Consider the following 24,846-nt stretch of genomic DNA (forward strand, 5'->3'; position numbering starts at 1 on the left):
CAGGAGGCCTGGGGAGGGTGGGGGGGAGGGTGTGTTTGAGGGGGAGGGTGTGTGTGTGTGAGAGAGAGAGAGAGCATTTATGGCTTGAAAACATTCAGGTGCTGCAGGAGGAGCTGAGCTAGGCTTTCTGGAGTCAGGCAGGAACCTCTTCTGCACTCTCTGTGGCTCCTGGTTTACGCCTCCATGAGCAGGGTAAATTCGGAAAATATGTCCATGTGTACTTAATAATTCAGTTTGGAGGACAATGCACTCACTGTTTTGTGTGCCTTTAACGGTAGGTTTTAACCTTTCTCACAAACTTGCCCCATGTATGGCTGGCAGGTTTCTCAACCATCCCTTAGTGTTCTATGCAAAATGTAATTGACTCTCACTGGCAGATGAAGGCCGAAGCTGAAGCGTTTAGTTTTATCTTATTCCACGCTCAACTCGCTGAGTTACATGTGGGCTATACACATGTATGTAATCTAACAAACAGCTAAGGTAAAGGTAAAGGGACCCCTGACCATTAGGTCCAGTCGTGACCGACTCTGGGGTTGCGCGCTCATCTCGCATTATTGGCCGAGGGAGCCGGCGTATAGCTTCCAGGTCATACATTCAAGTGGATTCTGCAGCCTAAGAAGATAAGAACATAAGAAGGGCTTTGCTGCCTGAGACTGAAGGTCCATCAAGTCCACCAACCTGTTTCATACAGTAGTCACCTCGGGAACCTGGCAGGCAGGGCATGACGGCAGAGGCCCCCTCCTTTTGCTGTATTCCAGCATGTGATCCTCTTGGCTATACTACCTCTGGAGTCATATAGCTATGCTGTTTAGCCATTGATAGCCTTCTCCCTTATGAATCTGTCTCGTCTCCTTTGCCATGAATTTAATTCTGTGTTATGTGAAGAAGTTTGGGGTTTTTCTTGCCTCCCCACAATCTATTCTTGCCACATTTTCCTCATGCAGGCCCAGACAGTACCCAGATGGGGAGGATCACTTGAGAGTTCTGAGTAATCTGCCGCTGCTGATTGGTTTCACTGAATAACTACAACTTATAATATGGGGCAGTGAGCCTTTGGACCTCTAGCTATTGTTGAACTACAATTCCCATCACCCCTGGAGGGTCAAAGTTTTCCTACTCCAGTACTATGCCGGGGGAGATATATTCTCTGTTCACTTTCTTCAAAGCATGCCTAATCTTATAAATATTATGTCCTCTTTTAGAACTCTCCCAACAACAACAACAACAACTATAAGCCCCAAATTCTGCAAACTTTCCTTTTTGGGAAAGAGCCCCAGCTTCGATCTTGATAGCTGTCCTTTTCTGCACCAGTTCTACAACATCTCCTCTACAAAGGAGTGATTAGAATTGTGGCCAAACTACCTTATATCAAACGATTGTGATACTCAGCATTTTATTTTTCCTTCAACTGCCAAAATAAAATTAAAATGTAAGTATGTGCCTGAGAACCATCACCTGCAATTCAGATGAAACAAGATATTGGTGCTAAGGTTTCACCATCAAATGCTGAATAGCTTGCTGCAATAAATCTTGAGATATCTACACCAGTTCAGACTTGTAAATGTTTCTGAAAAGAAAGCCATCCAGCTCAGAGACATTAGAAGCTGAAGAGAACTTCTGGGTATACAGAATGGCCTCCGGTTGAAGGATAATACACATTCTTTTGTAAACTGCTTATGAGTTTTCTGTTAAGTAAGTGGTACCGGTATATAAATTTTGTTAAATGAAATAGAAAAAAAATAAAACTTTTACCCCTCAAAAATTCTCTTGGCACTTCTGTAGTAGAGGAAATGTTGCTAAGAAATCTCTGCACCCTCCACATTCTCACAACTACCATCTTTGCTCCCAGGGTATGAATTAAAAGAACAAGTCATTGTTAAAGACAGAAGCTGATATGTCACACTAAATCAGGGGTGGATAATCCCTAGTTTGGAGGACCTGATCGGAACCCAAGCAAATTTTGCTGCCTTGTCCTCCAGACCCAACCAATTTAGCTCACGGATGCAAAACAAATAATGGTTTGAAGTAGGCACAGTAGCACTGGGGTGAAGGAGAGCCCAGCGTCTCGATAGGGATGCAAATCACCTTCTTTCGAGTCAAAGTAGTAAGATGGGGAGAAAATGAGAACCTGAACATACTGCCGTCACCTCGCTGGACATGTCATTTTGACAGCCTAGCACCCCACCAGCTGCCACTGCCAAAGGCCTATCTAGTCCATCGAGGATGGTGCTAAGGATAAGAGCAGACCATTGAGAAAAATCACTATACTTCTACTGTACAGTGATTCCATCCCCAAAGATTTCCCTTTGTCCAAAGACTCATTATCACCTTGCTGTACAAAGGCCAAATGTTTGGGAAGGAACCACATGTCTGGAATCAAGTTTCAGCTTGATTCAAACTTCAATGTATTGTAGAAGTTTGTTCCTATCTTAATTTCAATGCTTAAAAGAAAGAGATTTATTAGAGCCAGTAAAGAGGGTGGAGGAATATAATGGAGGCCAATAAAAATGCTGTCAGGTTAGAGATTTGGAGGTTCCTTTAATCTTCATCTGGCGACTAGCAGGCTTGGAGAAAGTATATACAGTATACAGTAATGGGGTTTGGTGTTTTGTGGTGGGGGAAATTGAGTTTGCAGTGTGATGCTATGGTGTTAGACTGTATACTCTAGCTTAAAAGAAATATCTCCTTCTAGCTAATCAGTATTTGATTACTAACCTGTTTTTATCCGCAGGTAGATGTATTTTGGGTTGCATTTGCCTAGCTTCTACTCCTCTGAGTAGACCTGTTGAAATTAGTGGGCCTAAATTAGCCATGCCCATTATTTTCAATGGGTCTATTCTGAGTAGAACTTAGTTAGATACACCCTTTCGTTTGGTTCCGTGGCTTCTTTATGACTGTTATCATGATTAATTTGGTATGCTGCCTTAATGTCAAATCGAGGGCAGATATAAATAAATAAATAAATAAAGTAGAATAAAATCAAGGTGGTTGTCTTTTCTTTGAAGGTCTATGTGACGGTGTCTTTTCTGAGGCTCTACGTGCAGGGAAGTGTAAGAATCGTGATGCTGAATCAGAGCAAAGTTCCATCTAGGGCTATAGCCCATCTTTGAGAGGAGCCAGCCAGAGGTCCCTGGGAAGATTACAAGCACAGCGTGATTGTGATGGAATCTCCTATTGTTTGTTCCCAACATCTGGTACTCATATGCACACTGCCTCCCAATATCCCTCGCTATCTTGGCTAAGAAGTTATCCATTCCTTCTTAAAAAGCCACTTACCGGTAATAGGCACCGCAGACTCCTGTGGCAATTAATTGCATAGAACAAAGGGGTGTGTGTGTGTGCCTGCAGCCCTCTCAATGCTGTCAGACTCCAACTCCCATCAGCCCCAGCCAGCAAGGTCAAGGATGCTGGAAGTTGTTGTCCAGCCATATCTGGAATAGGTTCCCCACCCTCCATAGAGTAATTATGCACCGTGTAGTTAGTTGTCTTTCCTTAACCTAGCGTGCTTCTGGACCAGCCTTCCTCAACCTTGAATCCCCAGATGATGTTGGACTGCAACTCCCATCATCCCTGACCACTTGCCTTGCTAGACTATAGAGATAATGGAACTTGCAGTCCAACAACATCTCGGGACCCTATGGTTGAGAAAGGCTGTTCTAGACTGTCACTATTTTGGGATGGGATTCAGTGTGGTTGTGCAATAGTAGGTGATTGGGATGCCTTGTGCAACAAGCCCACTCCTCTCAAATATAAGGATTTCTGCAGCAAGGAAAGTGGTAGGAAAATGCACTAGAAAGTGTGGAATCTAACCTCTGTGCAAACAAACCAGGATAAGTGCTTTGGAATGGGTCATATGAAAACTTCCCTAGCATCTAGCATACGTAAAATCACCATGATTCCATTCCACATCTGGTTTTCCTGATTGAAAAACACTGTTATTGAATTATTATTAATAGGAATGTTATAGTTGTTGTTTTAGAATCCAGCTTTAAAACAACAACAGTACATTGCCAGTTTCTAGTTTATCTGATCATGGAAATAAATTGAAAAAGGCATAATATTAAGACTTTGTGGTATGCCTGAGAGTATAGCAGGCCCAAGACATTTTACTGCCTAATACAGAACAGAAGCTGGAACCCCAAGCTCACCCAAGCTAAGGTGCCTAGCACCACAACTGGCCATGTTATTTTGGCACTCGAGGCAGAAAATCCCACAAGCACCTCTTCTTTGGAGTAAAAATAAAACAATAATATATTTTAAAACTATTAGTTGGCCTTTGTGACACCCAAAACCTGCTGCTTGAGGTAGCTGCCTCACTAACCTGCGTAATGCTGGATCGTGCCTCTTGATCTCCATGACTGAAAATAATATGCATGGAAGTCTCAACTCTTCCTTTGAAAAAAGTTCTATGTGACCATTTCACCTGAAAAAGAATCTTGGGTAACACAGAAACTTGCATTCTGTGGCCTCAATTATGTTATATATGTAAAATATATTTTTTAGGGGGGGAGGGAAATACTAATAAGAGCTTGCAGATAGCGGCCCCATGGCTCCAGGCCGGGTCATCTTCTGGGGGGGAGCTGCCCCCCTGCCCCACGGTGGGTACGCCTATGTTGTGAACATCAGTTGATCCTATGAAATGAATTATTTCCTCACACCTGTGAATTTCCCCTCAGGCATTGATTTGCAAATGGATCATTGAGATCAGGTTTCTTGTTTGGTTTTTGAAACTCAGACTTGTGGTTTATTGTGGAACATGTCCTGCACATTAACAGCGCATTAGTGGTGCCTTTATTTTGCTCCAGTTTGGTGATGCTTCCCCAATGCTAGGACAATGTTGCTGTCTGGAGATGCTATAGGTGAGCAGGAATTAACTTATAGATTTGTCACATAAAAAGTTACAGCACTTCATCAGGAAGTTATTGTATATGCATTGTATATGGAAATGAAGCAGGAATCACATGTGACCCTACCTGATAGCATCACAAGCCGAAACCGTCACAAATGGGCAATGAAAACAACGTCTGGAGGGACCCTCATTGGATTTCGGCAAACCAGATTTTTAAAAATTGCGGGGGGGGGGTGTACACGGGCGGCATTTTAATGCCAACGATGTCGTGGGACCATCCCACACACACACACACACACCAAAAAACCCCACAGCCTTGCAGGCACAAGAGCACCGATCCGCTTGGAAGCAGTCCGGGCGATTCCCCGCGAAAGCTGGCCAGGGGCTCGCGCGTTTCCAAGAGCCAGTGAATGAGAAACGCGCGCCCTCCGATGGACAGCCGACGGCGGCAGGCTAAAGCAGCAGCCCGCTGCAGGGAGGGAGGCTGCAAAAGGGAAGGGAGAAGTTTTCCCGTTGCAGCTTGCACCGCTTGGGAACAAGTCCTGCAGCCTCCTGAACTACACACCCGGGCCCACAAAGACGCTTCCCGCAGTTCCGCTTGGTCTTTCAGAGACGCTGGAAGGGGAGGCGCGGATTCAGCGGCGCCCTTCCAAAAGCCCTGTGGCAAAAGACCACAGACAGGGCAGAATAGGAGCAGCCTGTGCCCCACCCTCGGGTTGCGTAGGCTGAAGGAAACCGCCTGGGCCTGATAAGCGTTTTGCAATCTGCCTGCTGAGAAAAAAGGCGCGGGACGGAGGATCTGTGCACAGATACGTCTGCACCCCTAGATTTCGGCTTCCAGGGAGAAGGGGCGGAGAGCGGTAGGCGGCGCAGCGGGTGCTCTTACCAGCGCGATCTTGTCCGCCTTTACTTGGAAGAGGGTCCTCCTCGGATTAAGCTGGGTTTACAGGTAAGCGAGTGGGCCAAGGGCTTTTTAAGATACTCCCCAACCCAATAATTATTGCTTTAAATCCTTAACGAGTGTGATGAAATATCGACTCTTACAGTCTTTTCTTTTTGACATACTGTATAATAATGCTGCGATGGTTCGCCACAAGGGGCTTGTACTGTACAGGGAGTTGTTTTGAGCAAAAACAACGTGTGCATTAGAGGCCACGCTTAGAGCAACCTTGTGTTGAGCTGTCACTAGATCTAGGGCCAGGGACACAGGGTGATTTGAAGTTTCCTTAGTCAAGATTTGTCTACTCCTTTTCCGCTGTAGAGTTTAAATGATTCCACTGGAAGTTGCCTTTGTGCAAAAAGAACAACTCCTTGAACTGTCACGTGATAGGACCATCAAATATATATATATATTGGAAATGAGGTCACTCAAATTTTGGCTTTATGCTACCAAAATTTCTCAGTTGCTGCATTGCCACTGAGTAACCTGTGCTTGCCAAGGAAGAAATTTCTGTGCTGCTGCCATTTGGTAGTAGGCATATATCTTTGCAAGACAGGTTTTTCAGAAGATGAAATTATCTGAGACAACCATCAAACCCTGTGTTGATGTACCTATTGGCAAAATGCAAACTCCACCACCCCACTGGTTCTTGCATAAATGAACTTCATTGTGAACAAAACTATTAAAATAGTTTGTTACATCTAACACTGCTTAGTGACAGTGTAACCATGTGTTTTTAGAAATGCAATCAGGTGGTTGGTGTTCTTACAGTCCCATGAACAAAATTGTGTAAATTTGTTAAGTACTATAAATATGTCAACAAATTCCACATGAATTTAAGTGAATTTTTGCATGGATGCCTCAAGTAACAATTATAATATAGGGAAATTTGCAGTTAAAATGCATAAAACCGATGGCTGCTGAAGACCCTTGGTCATGTGACAATAAACAGATAGGTCACTATACCAAAAAGATTGGGAACCACTGGCATATAAGATTGCAGCCTTCATCTCTTGAGTTTGGGCAGAGTAGGGTTACTGCTCCCCAGAGAACAGGCCCGGTTCTAGGTGCAGTCCCGGTGACGCGGGGCGCTGGGCCGGCAGGGGGGGGGCACTGCACGGCGAAGCCGCGCGGAAGCAGTGCTGCGCGCTGCGAGGGCGGGGGCGCCGGAGTGATCTCAGCGCCAGGGCGCCCGACCTGCTCTAGGCGGCCCTGCCAGAGAACTTTTTTTTACTGCTTTTTCTGGGAGAAGTGTGCCACTTTTAGAAACGTCTTGGTTTCAGAGAATGTAATCCGTAAAATAACATAATGAATGAGCACGGAGCAAGTCACATTGTGCAACTGGAATGGCTTCAGTGCTGATGACATCTAAAATCAAGATGGTGTGTGGGCACACTCATCTGAGAAGTTTTTAATTACTGAGTTAATATATCTATTTGACACACATCAGGGGTGCTCCAACATGCTGTTTGGATGCTTTCAGAGCCATACCCAGACCACAAGGAAAGTGCTCTCCTCTGTTGCAGATTGGGGGGATGTGTCCAAGGTGAGTTCCTTGTACCTGGATTCTGCCAGTCTGAGACAGAGGCAAGGGAGCACAGCAAGAATGGGGAATGTGATACCCTCTAGATTTGCCCCATCAAACTCAAGTCTTCCCTTAGCTGTCAGTTTCCTCATCCTTAGTTTCAGTTTGGCCCTTGTAGAATTCAGCAGGGACAAGGATGGAGACAAAACAAGACTTAGTTGGCTGCACCTGCCATTGGCTCTGACGCCACCTACTGTTGGGTTCCCAGCATTCCACCCTACCAGCCCCAGTGGGCACTCACCACCATTTTGTGTTCTCATCCACAATGCCATTCGAGGAAAGAAGGGGTCCTTCTTTGGAGGGTGTGATTGTTGTCCTTGGGTGGTGCTCATATTTGTTTCCTTTCTCCTCTACCGAAAGTGATGGCCTTGCTCCATATCATCGTCCTACTGCTGGTGGCTGGGCTGTGCATGGGCCAGGACTTCCCTTTCAGGGACCCCACATTGCCTTGGGAGGAGCGGCTGGACGACCTGGTTAACAGGCTGACATTGGATGAGATGATACTGCAGGTACAAGAAAGACTTTTTGACCATTTGACAGAGGTGGCAGAGCAGAACAGGTGTGGAGAGGCCTGGCAAAGGGCATCAAACTGCAGGAAGGGAGGAGGGCTGGTTTGGAATTGTAAGGAACATCAGACTCCTGTTGGATGGACCAAAGGACCATTGAGTCCTGCATCTTCTTTCCCATAATGGCCAACAGATGCTTCCGGGAAGTCCATAAGCCGAACATGAAGGTCCTTCTTAGATCTCATGGCCAATTGCAATGAAATAGCCTGGATAGCTCAGTTGGCTAGAGTGTGGTGCTGATAATGCTAATGTTGCAGGTTCAATCCCTGTATGAGACAGTTGCATATACCTGCATTGCAAAGGGTTGGACTACTAGATGATCCTCATGGTACCTTCCAACTCTACAATCCAACATGATAAAAATCTATAAAACTATGCATAGTGTGGAGCAAATGGGTAAATAAAATGTTTTCCTCTCTCTCTCTTAACACAGACAAAAGGAAGTACTTCTTCACACAACACATAACCATGGAACTCACTCCCACAAGGTGTAGTGTTTAATGGCCGACAACTTAGATGACTTTTTAAAAGGGTTACACAAATTCACAGAGAATAGGGCTATCAGTGGCTCCCTAACCATGTTGGAGGCAGTCCTGAATGCTAGTTGCTGGAAACAGCAGAAGGAAAGAGTCCTGTTGCACTCCGGTCCTGCTTGTGGGTTTCCCAGAGGCATCTGGTTGGCGACTGTGGAACTGAACTAGATGGGCCACCGGCCTGATCCAGGAGGCTCTTCTTATCTTATCGGCCACATCCCCTGGCAGACAGACCCATTATGTAACTGGTGGGATGTAGTAAGGCATGTAATCCTTAACCCAATGGAATGGGCCCTTCAGCTCCTTTGGACTCCACATTTTTATGGAATGTCCTGGGGGGGGGGTGTAGAGAGAGGCCAGGTGGGCCGCATTTGGCCCCAGGACCTGAGGTTTCCTATCCTTGCGATGCATCTTTACTTGAGAGTAAGTCTAATTGGATTCAGTTGTCTTACCTCTGAGTAAACATGCATGGGAGGGGGCTGTAAATGTTGCAAGCCTTGTTAATTAATTTGGAATAACAACCACCTTATGATTGCCTTAGCATGGACAGAATAGATTCCCTGCTTCTCTCACAAGTGTGGGTTGAAAGGTGGGAGGGAAATCTACCACTGGTTACTTGGTGTTTAGAAGCATTTAATAGGCACTCAGTGGTCTAGCAGGAGTTGCCATCCCAGTGCACAAAGGAATCAGCCCTTTGGGATTCCCTGAGCTGTAAGCCGAATGCCACCTCATTGCAAAACAAAGACCAGATAGGGAAGAGTTCTGAGGGGCTGCCTCATCTGCTGACTGCCGTTGTGGCTCATTTACCCACAGATGGCAAGAGGAGGGGCAAAGGGCAATAACCCAGCGCCGCCCATTAAACGACTGGGCATTGGGCCCTACAGCTGGAATACGGAGTGCCTGCGTGGAGACGTTGAGGCCCCAGGATGGGCAACTGCTTTCCCCCAGGCCCTGGGCTTGGCTGCCTCCTTCAGGTATGGCTGCTGTTGAAAGGTGGGTCTTGGCTGTGGCTTCTCCTAGGTTCCCCTTGATTCCCTTTGAACCTACTCTACTAGTGTCCCATTTTGGCCCCAACAGAGTTGCTGGGTGGGGCTCTGTCCCCTGGGAGGGCCCACTGGGGCTTTGCCTTGTTGAGTGGCAGACAGCCATGAGCCGCCATTTTACATTTCCCAGTGTGCTTTGTAGGAACTTACCCCGTTATACCAATGAAATTAGGCAAGCACCTTTCTGGCATTGTTTCTGGCACCTTATTAAAATGCTTTTGTTTTCCAAGCCTACTCAAATATCCAAAGCTAACGTGAATTTTAACCTGTGATTTTCTTTTGTGATCATTTATATTTTTAACTATTGATCTTATTGATATTTGGAATTACTTTTAGATCAGCTTGTTTTTTAACTTTTGACTTTCATAGATCATTTAATGTATTTTAAAATGTTTTCTGTAAACTGCTTAGAGGTTTTGACATCTGAGCAGTAGAGAAATGTTGTTTTTAAAAATAAAATAAAAATCGCTTTCTGAGGGATTTTTTTGAAATTTAAAATGGCAGTTGCCTAGCATGCGGATGGGGTCTCTTGAGTGCATGAAGGGACGCTTAAAAAAGCAATGAACTGAGGGCTCTTTCATTCCTGGAGCCAATCCTGGCCTCGTTCTCCGTTCACACCATCTCAGCTGCTCCTAAAATTGCTGCCTGAAAATTACAGTTCTAATTACTGTATTAGAAATGGTTGCTGATATAAGAGAAGCAATTCTGCTTGGTTGCCAGCTGTCTCCCCCCCCCCCACCTCCTGAAGTAAGGTTCCTGAATGACACAAAGCCCTGTCAGATGGCAACGTGGCCTCCATTTCTGTCAGTTGCAAGAGGCAGCACCATTTTTTCCACAGAACTGAAGTTTATTTGAAAGAGGAATCACTTATTAAGATGTGTGCACACATTCCCTCGTCACCTCTAGTCATAGCTGCCAAGTTTTCCCTTTTCTCGTGAGGAAGCCTATTCAGCATAAGGGAAAATCCCTTTAAAAAGGGGATAACTTGGCAGCTATGCCTCTAGTAAACGGGTTTTGTATAATTTCAAAAGCCATGTGGATCAGATGCTGAAGAAGGAATAAAGAAATATGGGTGCCTCTTGAAAACCAGATTCAGCCCTCTGAAAAAAATATTTTCTAGCCTCACTGAAGTAGTCAATCTATTCCAAGGCCCTTAAAAAAAATGCTGGTAGGAAGCTGACGTGATTTAAATGCCCCTCCATATAGCCAGTGTGGTGTAATTGGACTAGGAAACGGGATCAAATCCTCACATAGTTCTGAAACTCAGTTGTGAGGACATTTTTGCCTCAAGCATTCAGTCAAACAGGGACCTAAAATGTCTCCTGAAGTGCCTCAGCCCAGACATAGGTTTGCCCCACCCCCCACCCCAGCCTCCGCCTTCAGCTTCAATAGCAACTTGCTAGATCAAAATGGCCTTTTTGACTTCCTCTCCACTGCTGCTTCTCTTTGCTGACAGCCCTGAGCTCATCTACCGCGTGGCCAATGCCACGGCCACTGAGGTGCGTGCCAAGCACAACTACTTCATCTCCGTTGGTAACTATGATGACCACACTGGCCTGAGCTGCTTCAGCCCCATGTTAAACATTATGAGGCACCCACTGTGGGGCAGAAACCAGGTATGAATGGTTTAGGAAACGGGGACTCCGCAGCTGGGAGAGCGGGGTCAAGGGAGGATACAGAGGGGTGGGCAGACCTGTCCTTTTCAGTTTCTCATTTTCTACATCAGTTTGTGATTTCCCTTCTAAAAAGTCCTCGCAGTGATTCATCAACATTTTCGTGTGGATTTATCCTAATACGAACATTTTTGTAAAGCAACTTCCCCCAGTACAATGCCTTTTTGTATGCTGTTTTCACCAATACAAGCATTTCTATGCACACTTTACACTAGTTTGTGCATGTTTGTACACATTTCTTGGCTGGAAAACTGCACTTCAAAATTCAGAAAAGAACGAATTTCAAAGGATGGCTGTGTTTTGGTTCTTTTCTTGTTTCAGAAAGTGCAAATTAAGTAGGGCTGCCTTTAAATGAAAACTGAATCTCATTTATTCCCCATCCATAGTGGTGCCTAAAGTGGGCAATAAGAGCCAAATATGGATTATTGGGGAACACATGATCTGTTTCTGGTCAAAGGTGTTACTCCTATTACCAAGCTTGGAGTATTGGGATGGTTGCTATTTTTTCCTATATATTTTCATATTCTATTTATTATTTACTTAATTTTGTAAGAATAAAAATGCAGGAATATGAGAAAACATGATTCTTAACCCTAAAGAAGGAATTTTTAAAAAATGCAAGAAAAAAAATATTTTTGCTTATTATTATTTATCAGAACCTCTGTACTGCTCAGCAAAAAACTTCCCCAAGTGATGTACAGTTTAAGGAAATGCAAGAGACAAGAAATATAGAAAAATGCTGCTTGTTTAAAAATATTTTACCAAAATTCCTGTACAGTGGTACCTCGGGTTACAAACACCTTGGGTTACAAACACTTCAGGTTACAAACTCCGCTAACCCAGAAATAGTAAAATAAAAAAATTCCTTCAGTAGCACCTTAAAGACCAACTAAGTTTTTATTTTGGTATGAGCTTTCGTGTGCATGCACACTTCTTCAGATACCTGAAGAAGTGTATCTGAAGTGGTACACTGAAGTGGTATCTGAAGAAGTGTGCATGCACACGAAAGCTCATACCAAAATAAAAACTTAGTTGGTCTTTAAGGTGCTACTGAAGGAATTTTTTTATTTTACTTCGATCCAGACCAACACGGCTACCTACCTGTAACCAGAAATAGTACCTCAGGTTAAGAACTTTGCTTCAGGATGAGAACAGAAATCGTGTGGCAGCGGCAGCGGGAGGCCCCATTAGCTAAAGTGGTACCTTAGGTTAAGAACAGTTTCAGGTTAAGAACGGACCTCAGGAACAAATTAAGTTCATAACCAGAGGTACCACTGTACTGCTTAAAGTATAGATACCAAGCTGTGTATCTATATACATCTGTGGCTAAGATGTAATGCTGTTGGCATTTATCTAATTTCAAAAGGGAGGGAATGACTGTGGCTCTTGTCAGAAGTACCAGACAGCAGGTTCCTTTGTGGTGATGAAAGGTGTGGACACCAGGAACTGAGAGGAGGAGGAGGGATGTGTCACAGAGAACGGGCATGACCCAAGTCTGTCTGTCTGTCTATTCTTCAGGAGACTTACGGAGAGGATCCATTCCTGACCAGGGAGCTGGGTGTGGCTTTTGTGACAGGGCTGCAGGGCGACCACCCCCGCTATGTCAAGGCCAGTGCTGGCTGCAAGCACTTTTCCGTCCATGGGGGCCCCGAGAACATCCCTGAGTCCCGTTTCTCCTTTGATGCCAAGGTCAGTGTGACTGGCAGGTAGGGAGGTGGGAGGTGGCAAGGTCTGAATGGAGGAGGCTTCCTTTTCCTGTGTGCTGGCTCCCTCTCTCCCTCTCCCTGCTTCCGTCATCATCATTATCATTTATTTGTATGCCACCTTTCCACAGTAAACTATGCTCAAGGCAGCTCACAACATGAAGTTACATACAGTGGGACTGCCACTTATGCACAGTTTATTTACATGATTGTGGCCTTAGGCTCACAGCTGAAAAATAATTAAATGGAATGAGGAGAAAACCTGCTACAGAAGGAGTTTGTAGAGCTCTACACCTTGTTTTCCAGCCTCTGGGAAGGATGTATGAGGCTCTGGGACTCTCCCAGGACCCTCGTACAACCTTCCCAAAGGCCGGTAAGTAAGGCAGAGGACAAGACCCACTCTGGACAGATAGGGATGGTTAATTTGGTGGGTGGGTGGTTCTGGGGGTTTCCTGCCTTTTGCACATGGACCCCTGGAACAGAACCCTCACATAAGTGGTGGGCTCACTGCAACTCACTAAGTTATAACAAAATTGAGATAATCAATTGGTTAATGAAAGCATCTCATTAAGAAATATTCAATTCAATTAAGCAACCCCCTTTTAATTAATAATAAGAATCATAGAGTTGGAAGGGACCACCACTGAAATTAAATCTTGGCTCCAAAATCTTGAATCCCTTAAACCTCCCTTCCAAACTGTTGCTGTTTTGTGGGTGGGATTCAATCACATACCAGCAAATTTGGGTTATGCAATAAAAGTTGATTTGGTGCTCTTGCACAACAAACAGCAGTGGGGTCCGTTCCCCCACTGCTGCCCCTGAGCCCCATAGCTATTCCCCTCTGCTGGTGGGCAAAGCTATGTGTTACATGCAGATTGCTCTGCACTCCCTAAGTTATCCTGCTTCCCTCTGATACAGTAAAGGGTGTTGTTGTGCTGCCATTGTTCAATTAAGATTCAGCAGCCAGTCTTGTTGACTTCTCTACATAGAATGGGGAGAGTGACGCCATCTTGTTCTTTACTTCAGGCGGCAAAATGTATTGGGCTGACCCTATTTCTAGGTGTCCTGGAATTTTGCCAACAATGCTTGGGGTGGTGGTGGTGGTATGCCAGGAGGGAGTGACATCTGTGCTCTGTACCAGGTGGAGGAGCGTGACTGGCGCATGACCTTCCTGCCTCAGTTTGAGGCCTGCGTACGGGCTGGAACCTTCAGCTTCATGTGCAGCTATAACAGGTATGTCTGGGTTCTCTCCCTAACTTTTGGATGGCAATGGGACATTAAGCTTCAATCCGGATCCCAGTTAACCTGAGAGTGAGCCCCCATTGAATTCAGTAGGATGTACTTCTGAGTAGACGTCGTTAGGCTTGTGGCCCCCAAGGTTTCTCCCAAGTGAATGTGGCTGAAAAAGTTTCCCACCCCTGTGCTAAAATTATGTTGTTTGTCATTAGAGCAGGGGGCATACCAGCAATGTTTGCAATGCTTTTGAGCCTGATAGTTTTCTTTCTGGCCTCTGCCAGGATTAATGGAATCCCCGCCTGCGCTAACAAGAATCTGCTAACAGACATCCTGCGTGGAGAATGGGGCTTCCAGGGATATGTGGTGAGCGATGAGGGAGCTGTGGAGCTGTTATGGCTTGGTCACAACTATACCCACAGCTTGCTGGAGTCTGCCATAGGTGAGCACTGACGCAGCATTGATGTCCAGCTCTCAGCCCAGAGTGGGCAGCTCCCCATAACGAGGACGGGGTGAGAAATTAGATCAGGCTTGCACTTTAATGAGAACACGACCAATTTTGTAGTTCTTGGACCAATAACATGAATCAAAACACAATTATCTTTCAGAACCCACAGTAGTCTTAATTTTGCAACACAGTTCTCCAATCAAACAGTTGGCATCTGTCTGTCTTGGGAGCCAATGGAGGAGTATTGTGTACATAATGGATTATATTAGGGGAATGTGTGATAAAAGTCTATAAGTGAAAATAATGTACACAGAAATGATTTATATCAGGACGTGGCTTGCAAAATGGTGTACGCTACTCAAAGCTGCATACCAGAATGGGTATATCTTACTAGAAATTAGAAACTTTAGTCTTAATGTTAGAAAGGGCACAAAACAATATATTATGTATTACTGTGATTAATATTTTTGTCCCATTCTTATGCTTGTAACGCATCCAGAGGGGCTTATGTTTTAAAAGGATACAATGCAGTTAAGTTCAGCCAAGGAAAAGTTGTGTCTCTGAACTCTTGGACTATAATGATCCCATTCCTCTACCTCTCATGCTGCAGTTTCTGTGAATGCTGGATGCAACCTGGAAGTTTCATACGGGATGGTGAACAATTCTTTCACGTTTATAGGCCAGGCTGTTGCCAAAGGCAACATCTCCTTGGAAGTAAGTGGTTCCACCCAAGAGGAACAAGGAGTGGGAAAGAGTGGGTCATTGGATGTAGTGTAGTTTGGGGGGTTCACTGGATGCAGTTATTAGTGACCATCCTATTGCAGCTCACGCATGCCAAAATGTGAAATCATCCTATTTCCTAAAGAATATCCTGCAGATAGACAATGGCACCTGAGGAGCATATTCCCTGTGTGAACATTTTAGTTATTTAGTTAAGATATTTAAATATTGTGTCTCAAGTAATTTCTATAAAAGTAATACAAAATGCAAAACAGATTAAAACATCGGAAAATAGAAAAATTAGAACAGCATCCATAATGCCTCCTCAAAAGACCCTTACCTCTTGCTCCAGAGAGACCTGGTGCTTGCTGGATGTTTTAGACTAAGCTCCCATCAGCCCCAACCAGCATGGCCAATGGTTAGGGATGATGGGAGTTGTATTCCAAAACACCTGGAGGGCACAAGCTTGGCTGTTCCAGAGAGTAGGATAGACACCAGCAGGTTCAAATTTTGAGAAACGGGTTTCCTGAGAGTACAAGGTGTTCAATAGTGGGACAGTGTATTAGAAGGAAGTAGACTCTCTGTTATTAATAGTTTTTTTTTAAAGCAGACTACCTTTTAGGGATGCTGTAACAAGGGTGTTGTTCTAGATGCCCTTTGAGATCCCTACAACATTTTTAGCAGTCTGTGGTTTGAGGCTTTTCCTCCCCTTATACACATTCTGCTTCTGTTCCACTCCTAACTCTGAGACTGCCAATACATAACAAAGAGGAAATGATAGTAAATAATGACGTTAATACAATACATGATATAGCTACTAATATTTCCTCTGTCCCTGATCTCAGTAGTATCTGAAGCAGAGAATATAGCCACACCAAAAAGATAGCTCAAACGTACTAATTCACCAATCAGTTTCTTTAATGAACTTGTAAAATACAATCCTAGCAACTGTCTTCACAGCAGGATTAATTTGTGTATTTTATTAATAGCCTCAATCAAATGTTCCTTTGCAGTAATCTGAAATAAATCCATCTGGTCCATTTACTTACTACATATTTGATGTTTTCTAATGGCTTGATTTTCCTCAGTATTTTGCTTCTCTCCATGTGTAATTGCAGTAGGCTTAAAACCTTTTGGGATCTTAAGAGCTGTGTACGTTTCTGTAATATTCTACAAGGTCTTCAGTTATATATGACATCGAGGAAGGGGAGGTGAGCGAGGCTTTGCTGACACAGTTTCACAGAACAAGTGGGGCGTTTCCCTACCCTTTCCCTGGAAGTCTGTGGGAGTGAAGATCTTTCACCCATCTCCATTCTTCCATTACACTGCTGCTTCACTAGCCAACTCTGTGCCTTTCCACCCTCCTACTATCTCCTGCAGACAATCAGGGCCAGTGTCCGCCCACTTTTCCGCACCCGCTTGCGCCTGGGTGAGTTTGACCCGCCAACCATGAACCCCTACAATGCCCTGGGACTGGAGGATGTGCAGACGGAGGCCCACCGCCAGCTGGCTCTTGAAGCTGCCATTCAGTCCTTTGTCCTGCTAAAAAACCAGCGTGGGATGCTACCTCTTAAGGCCCCAGATGTGTTAAGGAAGAACTTTGCAGTAAGTATTCACCATGGAGTGGTGTGATGGGGAGGGCATCTCATCCCTTGCTCATTCTCCATAAAGTTGCATTGCCTCTGGCAACACTGGAACAGGGCAGACTGCAATAGAGAAACTAAATGCAGAACCCAGTAGTGAAAGATTGAACTATTGATTTCTGTGCTTTGCGTGCATTAAAGTTTCTGTTTCAAAACCTGCCATCTCCAGCTGAAGGGTGGAGAGAGACCCTTGTCCCAAGTCCTTGAGGAATTGCTGCCAGTCCTGTGCTCAGTGGACCCAAGTGCAACTGCACTGTCCCCACTTGTGATTTCCAGCAATTGGCTGGAATGGCAGTGACCAATTTCTGTTTTCCACATTAGGCCTCAACCCCTACATGTTGATACACAACAAGTGCCCATTATTTGCATGTTCCGGGAGCAATTTTTTGTTCCAACAGACTTTCCCAGCTGGATAAATGGGTGTTTTCCATGAGTGTCTACCTTGTGTGGTTTTAGTTCGGTTTTAAATCCATTTACGCTCTCTCCCGCGCGCTGTCTCTCTCTCTCTCTCTCTCTCTCTCTCTCTCTCTCTCTGTGTGTGTGTGTGTGTGTGTGTGTGTGTGTGTGTGTGTTTAATTATCTTCAATGTATGCCTCCTTGAAACTGTTGCTTGGAAGGTGATGAATAACTTAATAATGTTGCATGGCCCCTGGTCCTCCCACTCTCTGGATCGTCTGAATCCCATTGTGGCCCCTAATTTCTTCTTGGCAGGTGGTTGGGCCCTTTGCCGACAACCCTAGGGTTCTCTTTGGGAACTACGCTCCAGTCCCAGAGCCTCAGTACATCTATACACCCAGGTAAGTCCTGAAGAAACATCTTCTCTCCTCCCCCCAATCCATCCTTGGAAGGCATTCCTGGTAGGATGCTGGACTAGCTGTATCTTCATTTAAATCCAATCTGCACCCTAGGGTTGGCCTTACTTTTTGCATGCAGAGTAGGGCTACCTTGCCAGACAGATTCTGCAACAGATGACAATAAATTACGATAGTTTTCAAAAGGGACTGAAGTCCTTCAGGCTGAGGACATGCTGGATGCCAGACCCATAACTGCCCTTTAAGTAGGGCTGTCTCATACACACATCCTTGTTTGATGCAAGATCAAGGAGAGAGTAGTTGCTGTTCCAGAGCTCAGAATGGCTCATTGCATTTCTCATCCCATCCTTGAGGCTCTGACTTGCTTAGTTTTGCCAGTAGAACCACATCATGTGCATTTCAGAGTCAGAACCTCTCTCTGGAAATGAAGCTTTGAGCGCCTTAGTCCCAGGAAATCTGCATTCCTACACCCAGCACTCTGCTTTCCCCCTCCCACACCGGGCATTTATTTTCCATTTCCATTCACTTCCCTCTTCTGCTTTTGCTTCAAAACAAGAACAAAACCCCTAGTGCCAAGGCCAGCTCTTGGAAGCCAAACACTCTATTGAAAAGAAGCAAATACACTCTCATTGATGCAGTGAGTTGTGGCCACAGGATTTGGGTGTGCATGGTCCAAAAATCCAAGAAGCCACTGCCACCCCATGATGCCAGACACAGCCCACCACCCTGTATGGTGCCCTGCTGGGTCTCCATAACCCGTTGGATGGGGCTAAGTTCCAGGCAGATCCCACTACGTGGCTGGTTTGGCTTTGCAGTCCATGCAGGCCAAATCCAGATATTTTTTGGCAGAGAACAAATACATTTCCAGTGTTTGCCCTTAAGAAACTGAGAGCTGTTCTCATCTCTGCCTGGTGCAGGAGAGGCCTGGCAACAATTGCAGCGAATGTCACCTTTGCCGCCGGATGTACCTTTCCTACGTGCAGCTCCTATACGCCAGCCCAAGTGAAGGCTGCGGTAGAAGCAGCAGACATCGTGGTTGTGTGCCTAGGTACAGGTAAGCCCCACATCTGGTGAAGAAAGAGGGTAAGAACAGCACCATGCTTTTCCCTACAGTGCAATGTTCACTTCACATGTTAAGTAGTAAGACCCAGGAGACCATCTGCTTGCTGCATGCTGCAGCACTGCAAGCACTGATTCTTTAGTTTTAATTCTCTCTGTCTATCACAGGGTGAGAAATCCATGTGCATTTTCATATACAGTACATATGAATGCATCCATGCCCACATACCTTGTGGTTATTTTCTTCTGTGCAGTCAAGTACATATAAAGCCCCTTCCATGCCTTAGTCATGTAAAGAGGTCTCCCCAAGTTCAAGGACTGCACAGATCACCCTGCTCCTGACCACACAGCTTCCTTGAACCAACCTCTGTGGGCATCTGCAAAGGGAAACCTTTTTGCAATCAACCTTTTTGCAAGATACCGGTAACAACCTGTGCATTTGGAGTTGAATGGCAGGGAAAGCCGCGTGCACAGATGTCTATGCATGTGCAGGCTTCCCCATCTATGTGTGCACAGTGCACAAACTCAGGTGGGTGGGATTCTGGGGAAACTTCAGCCAGCGGCAGGGCCAGCCTTGTGGGTTCACAATCATTGGTTCTCATGGAGCTCCCTTGAGGCATTAATCATGACAGCAGGGAGCACAGATGTCATGGTCAGTGGTGATGGGAGCTGTGGTCCACCAGCATGCAGAGGACCATAGATTCCTCATCCATAGCAAAGACCTCAAGCCACTCCATCAGTGGAGCCTGGCTTCTCAGTAAGACAGATGGACATCTTCAGTTGCTTTTAGAGAGTGGTACTTTGCCATTTCTCAAAATTTTAGAAAGGAGATTTTCAGAGAGGAGCCTCCTTGGTTTGTTTAGAATGAAGACAAGAGGGAAGGGAGTGGGCGTTTAACATGTTTAACATGCCTTCTAACTCCCTCTGCCCAGGAATTGATCTGGAGGCAGAAAACAAAGACCGGAAGGACTTGGCCTTGCCTGGCCACCAGCTGGAACTCCTTCAGGATGCTATGGCCTGGGGTGAGCTTGATGTTTTGCCCTGGGGGAGACTACATGAAGAAGGGGAATGCCAAGGGCACTTGGTTGCACCAAGCACTGTAGAAAGTGGAGCCTGCAGGTAACCCACAGCAAGCAGCCAATCCAAACTCTTCTGTGGCTCATGGGCAGTTGTGAAATTGAGGTGTTTGGTGGGGGGGGGGGGCTCCCTTGGCAATTGTTTTGATTTACCCTTAGGAAGCTTCCAATGTTGAGTCAGGCATTGGTCCATCAAGCTCAGTGTTGTCCACATCAAGGGTTACGTTCCTTCTGGGATAATCAGTTGGGGGCTACATGCTGGCAGTGGGCAGGGTCAAAGGCAGCAGTGGGTGAGGCCCATAGCCAAATGAGGACAGGACACGCGCCATTTCCATCTCCTTACTGCCTTCTTCTCTCCTCCTTCCTTCCCAACCAGCAGGCTCTGGGGCAGGGAGGAATTGCTCTCACAGAGGTCCCAACCGATAACTTGCAGAAGGCTTTTGAAAGTAGGCCGTATGTACCCTGAGGGCTATTGATGCTCCCTGTTGGCTGCTCCCAGAGAGCTTCCTGGCTGAATAAGGATTTGAACCTTAGACTTGAAGTTCTACACTCTCCAGAGTGTTGGGTTATGACTCCTTAAGAAATGTTTGCATGCATGGCATTGATTTGGCCTGTTTATTAATTGCTTGAGGCTTTGATTTCAGCTGCTGGACGTCCAGTGATTCTGCTGCTATTCAACGCAGGCCCACTTGACGTGAGCTGGGCCAAGGCACAGGACAGAGTGGGAGCGATCTTAGCCTGTTTCTACCCAGCTCAGGTCACCGGCCTGGCTCTTGCCAAGGTGTTGGTGGGAGCTAAAGGGGCAAATCCTGCTGGCCGACTCCCTGCTACGTGGCCTGCAGGCATGCACCAGGTAAGACTAGGATGCCCAGAAATTTGTAGGTAAGACAATCCCTGCCCCCACAGACTTGCAGTTTAACAGACATGACATACAAGGAAAAAGGGGTGGGGAGGGAGGAGGGGGAAGCAAGCTCAGGCACCAGTTCTTAAAGCAGGAATGGTTTTTTGGCCCCATGGGCTAGATCCATATCAGTATCAGCCATGCATTATGACATCACATGATAGACAGGTGGGTTGTCCCACTCACCTGTCAAAATCTCTTGTGGGGTTCCCACCCACCCACCAGCCAGCTGGCTTGTGGGTGCTTGGGAACCACAGCACAAGGGGCCTTGCTAGACTTGTGCTCAACACTTTGGGAAGCACAGAGCATTGGGATGGCAAAGCACTTTTTTGTCCTGTCCTCTGGAGAAAGGAAAGAAGGCTGCGTTTTATAGGCTAAATTTGCCATGCACATGTTCCCCGAGCAAAATTGAACCCTCACTTGTCAGCCTACAAGTGGGGTTTACATTCTGCTGTGTTAGCTGCAAGTGTGTATTCCTTCCTGGCATCCAATGAAATATGGGCATGTTTTAAGGGTGTACATGAACCTGAGCCTTGCAAGCAGGAACTGAACAGGAAAAGCAATTAGCATTGTGGATTTTTGAGGACATGTTTGCTAAGACCCTTTACAGGCACCATGGAAATTACTGGCAAGCACACTGGTGTCCACAGGTGCTGCATTGGCGACCCCTGAGCTAAGATATATTCCTTGCTATTGGTTGTACCTTGTGCATTTCCCACCATGTGCCTCCTCATTCAGATTGGCTTGACCCATGGGCTTCTTCCCATCCTGTTCACTCATTTGTGGCTGTTACCACAGGTTCCACCAATGGAGAATTACACGATGGTTGGACGGACGTACCGCTATTATGGGGACGAGGCTCCGCTGTACCCCTTTGGCTATGGGCTCTCGTTTACCACCTTTCAATACAGTGACCTGGTGCTAGATTCCAATGTTGTGTCCATTTGCAGTAACCTCAGCATCTCTGCAGTGGTGAAGAATGTGGGCTCCAGGGATGGTGAAGAGGTGAGGCAGCATGTGTGTATTTGCCCACAAACTGGGATAGCAGGGAGAAGAGGGAAGAATTCAACTATTGTCATAGCGCTATGACAATCATTCCATTAGTACAAGCTTTTTCAGATGGAAAAATCCCCACTCCAGTTAAAAAAGCAAGTTTCTAGCCCTTACGGCTGTGAAGATATGCTTGAAGTGTGTGATCATGGAAGCCAGGGAGATTTCTGAGCGTGAGCCTGAAATTGGTTCCTGTTCCCTGCCCCAAGTGCGCTTGCAGCTCCTTACTGAATCGCAGGAGCCAGGAAGTGCCTTCAGACACTTTGGTTTGATGAGATTGGGATGGATCTCCTGAGCTCAGTGTTGCTCTTCCTTATGATAAGCAGACATAGAATAAACCATGTCAAAATGCATCATTTTATATAGGCCATGTATTTCAGATCTGGAACTAGTGGGTAAGGTTTTGGGAGAAGGTGTTTTGGTGTCCTTGTCTCCGGGTAGATGGGGCATTATTCCCATGCACCTGCCTTTTGTAGTTTGCAGTTCCAAACAATGCTGCTGCCTCCACCACCAACACATGCATGGCTGGAAACTCCTAGAGTGTGGTGTAGTGGTTAAGAGTGGTAGACTCGTAATCTGGGGAGCCGGGTTCGCGTCTCCACTCCTCCACATGCAGCTGCTGGGTGACCTTGGGCTAGTCACACTTCTCTGAAGTCTCTCAGCCCCACCTCCCACCTACCTCACAGGGTGTCTGTTGTGGGGGAGGAAGGGAAAGGAGAATGTTAGCCGCTTTGAGACTCCTTCGGGTAGTGATAAAGCGGAATATCAAATCCAAACTCTTCTTCTTCTTCTTCTAGAAGAAAGAGCCTTGGGGTTTTCTCCTCCTAACAGTTCTTTCCTTCTGCAGGTGGTGCAGCTCTACCTTCGCTGGGGAGGGGCATCTGTGCCAGTGCCACGCTGGCAGCTGGTTGGCTTCCGCCGGGTTCCAGTGTCTGTGGGACGTGCCGTGAAAGTACCCTTCCAGTTAGACTTCAGCCAGAGAGCCATCTGGGCTGGGGAGTGGCGCCTGGAGCCTGGCACTTTCACCCTTTTTGTTGGGGGGCAGCAGCCCTTCCAGGAAACCCGGGCCCCTTCTAACATCCTGCAAGCTGATTTTACAGTCTCCGGGAAGGCCTGCCGCACCATCCAATGCTAGTCGTTGGAACTGATGAGGGAGGAGCCCCCTGAAAGGCAAAAGGGCATCTCACTTGGTCAGGCCATGTATATATGAGATGAGTTTCTGCATTAAGAAAAATGTGTAGGAGGAGGGAGAGACTGTGAGGCCCTATGAACATTGGGAGTGGGTAATATACCTTGTTTTTGTGGCCTGTGTGGCAAGAACTGTTTTCAGTGGAGCACTGGTGAGGCCGGGGCTGATCTGGAGAAGAAGGTTCTGGGATAACAGATGGTTATTCTCTGAAAGGTTGAGAACAGTTTGCTTTTTAAAGTCATTGATCATGTCTTCAGCTAGCTTTGCTAAAACTGAATAGGCAATAAAGGGCTCAAATAGCAGCAAGCGGAGGCTGCTTGAAAGATTCTTGTTTTGTTCCGATCTCATGTGTCATAGGCACCTGGAGGTGGGGTTTGGGGCACTTACATCCATTGGGACTGGTAGGGCAGAAAGCAGGAAAGCCAACAGTTTTTCTTCTTTTCTTCTTTGGCGATCACTCATAACCGAGTAAGATTGTCTTCCATGAACACAGTCTTAGCGGTGTGTCTGTAGGTGACTGTGGAGGCCAATTCTGGATCCACACGTCCTTCCAGAGTTTCTGGGCAGGAGTTGATAATGGTGAAGGTTTGCCAAATGTGCCTTTCTCTTAGCTTGTTTCTCCCTTTCGTCTTGAGTTTGAGTGTCTTCCAGAGCTACTTATAGGCAGAGCCAGGTAATTTTAGTTTTGTCCCCATCCTCCTCCCTGCTGAGTTCTGCAAGGGCAACAGACTAAGGAGGAGGAAGCTGACAGGCAGTGCCAACCCTTGAGCTGGGTGCAGGTAAGAAGAGGGGCAAGTGGGCAGACTGTGGGGCAATGCAGGGCCGTCTCGAGCAGGTCAGGCACCCTGGCGCCGTGGTGCGGAGATTGCTCTGGCGACCCCCCCCGCCCCGTTTCTTGCTGCGGCTGGTGGGCTTCCACGCAGCTCTGCTGCACGGCGCCCCCCTGCCGGCCCCGCGCCCTGGCGCCCCGCGCCACCCAGCCTACCCCTAGAGCCGGCCCTGGGGCAATGCCTCTTTCACCCTAACTGAGCAGCCTCCATTGAGAGGTGGGCCATGTCTCTACTTTTAGTCTGCCCAGGGAACTGTCCCCATCCCTCTCTCCTTATCACTTACAGAGAATGCTCAACATCCTCATCCAGCCACAACCCCCAGGATTCTTTTGCTGAAGCCATGGCAGTTAAAACAGTGTTAAAAAGTTATTCCCACATAAATTGACTGTTGCACATATGAGGCTGCCGTATTTGATGTCAGGCCACAGGTTTCACTGGGGAGCATCAATTCTCAGTCTCTTACCTGATATCCTTTAAACTGGAGGCAGTGGAGGTTGAACCTGGAATCGTCAGCATAGAAAGCAGATGCTCTGCCAATCAGCTGTGGTGGCTCTTCCCTTCTGCCAGGCATCTGTTTAAAAATGGTGTGTGTCAGAGCACAGTTGACCTGTACCATGCCACTTCATGTGTTTTCTTAGATCTTCTCTCAACCATCAGCACTTTGCTAATTTTGTCCAAGGTAATCAAGAGCTTTTGATTGGGTTGGGGCTGATAGCAGCCCCCACTTCTCCCCTTTCTCTTCCACTGTGAAATATCATTGCAGTGTGACCATGAGTCCACCAGATGGAGGCTTTGCACATGTTTCCACCGCCTTTCCACTTTTCATGAGGTTATGAGACTGGCTAGCTGTTCTGCTTTCTGGAGGAACACGTGGTGTATGTTTGTCTAGAAACAATTCCTCATCCCTACAATGTCTATGGCCAGTTTCCATCTTCATCTACAAATTCCTTTTGCCTCTGGAGTTCACAGTTGGGAGAGGTGGGGGGCTAAGGG

The 24,846-nt window shown here is 46.3% G+C and overlaps 1 protein-coding gene across 1 annotated transcript; it reads left to right on the plus strand.

Moving 5' to 3' along the window:
* Nucleotides 1-5,317: 5,317 nt before the first annotated feature.
* On the plus strand, nucleotides 5,318-23,346 carry LOC118087022 (uncharacterized). Its single transcript, XM_035119244.2, has 15 exons — nucleotides 5,318-5,798; nucleotides 7,735-7,883; nucleotides 9,287-9,447; nucleotides 10,973-11,132; nucleotides 12,708-12,878; nucleotides 14,034-14,125; nucleotides 14,410-14,567; nucleotides 15,184-15,287; nucleotides 16,674-16,898; nucleotides 17,648-17,733; nucleotides 18,666-18,802; nucleotides 19,740-19,829; nucleotides 20,528-20,736; nucleotides 21,583-21,789; nucleotides 22,682-23,346. Exons 2-15 carry the CDS (start codon nucleotides 7,737-7,739, stop codon nucleotides 22,967-22,969), a joined length of 2,235 nt encoding a protein of 744 aa, XP_034975135.1. The 5' UTR covers nucleotides 5,318-5,798; nucleotides 7,735-7,736; the 3' UTR covers nucleotides 22,970-23,346.
* The last annotated feature ends 1,500 nt before the right edge of the window (nucleotides 23,347-24,846 follow it).

This window comes from Zootoca vivipara, chromosome 6 (genome assembly GCF_963506605.1).
Source record: "Zootoca vivipara chromosome 6, rZooViv1.1, whole genome shotgun sequence".
Lineage (NCBI taxonomy): Eukaryota > Metazoa > Chordata > Lepidosauria > Squamata > Lacertidae > Zootoca > Zootoca vivipara.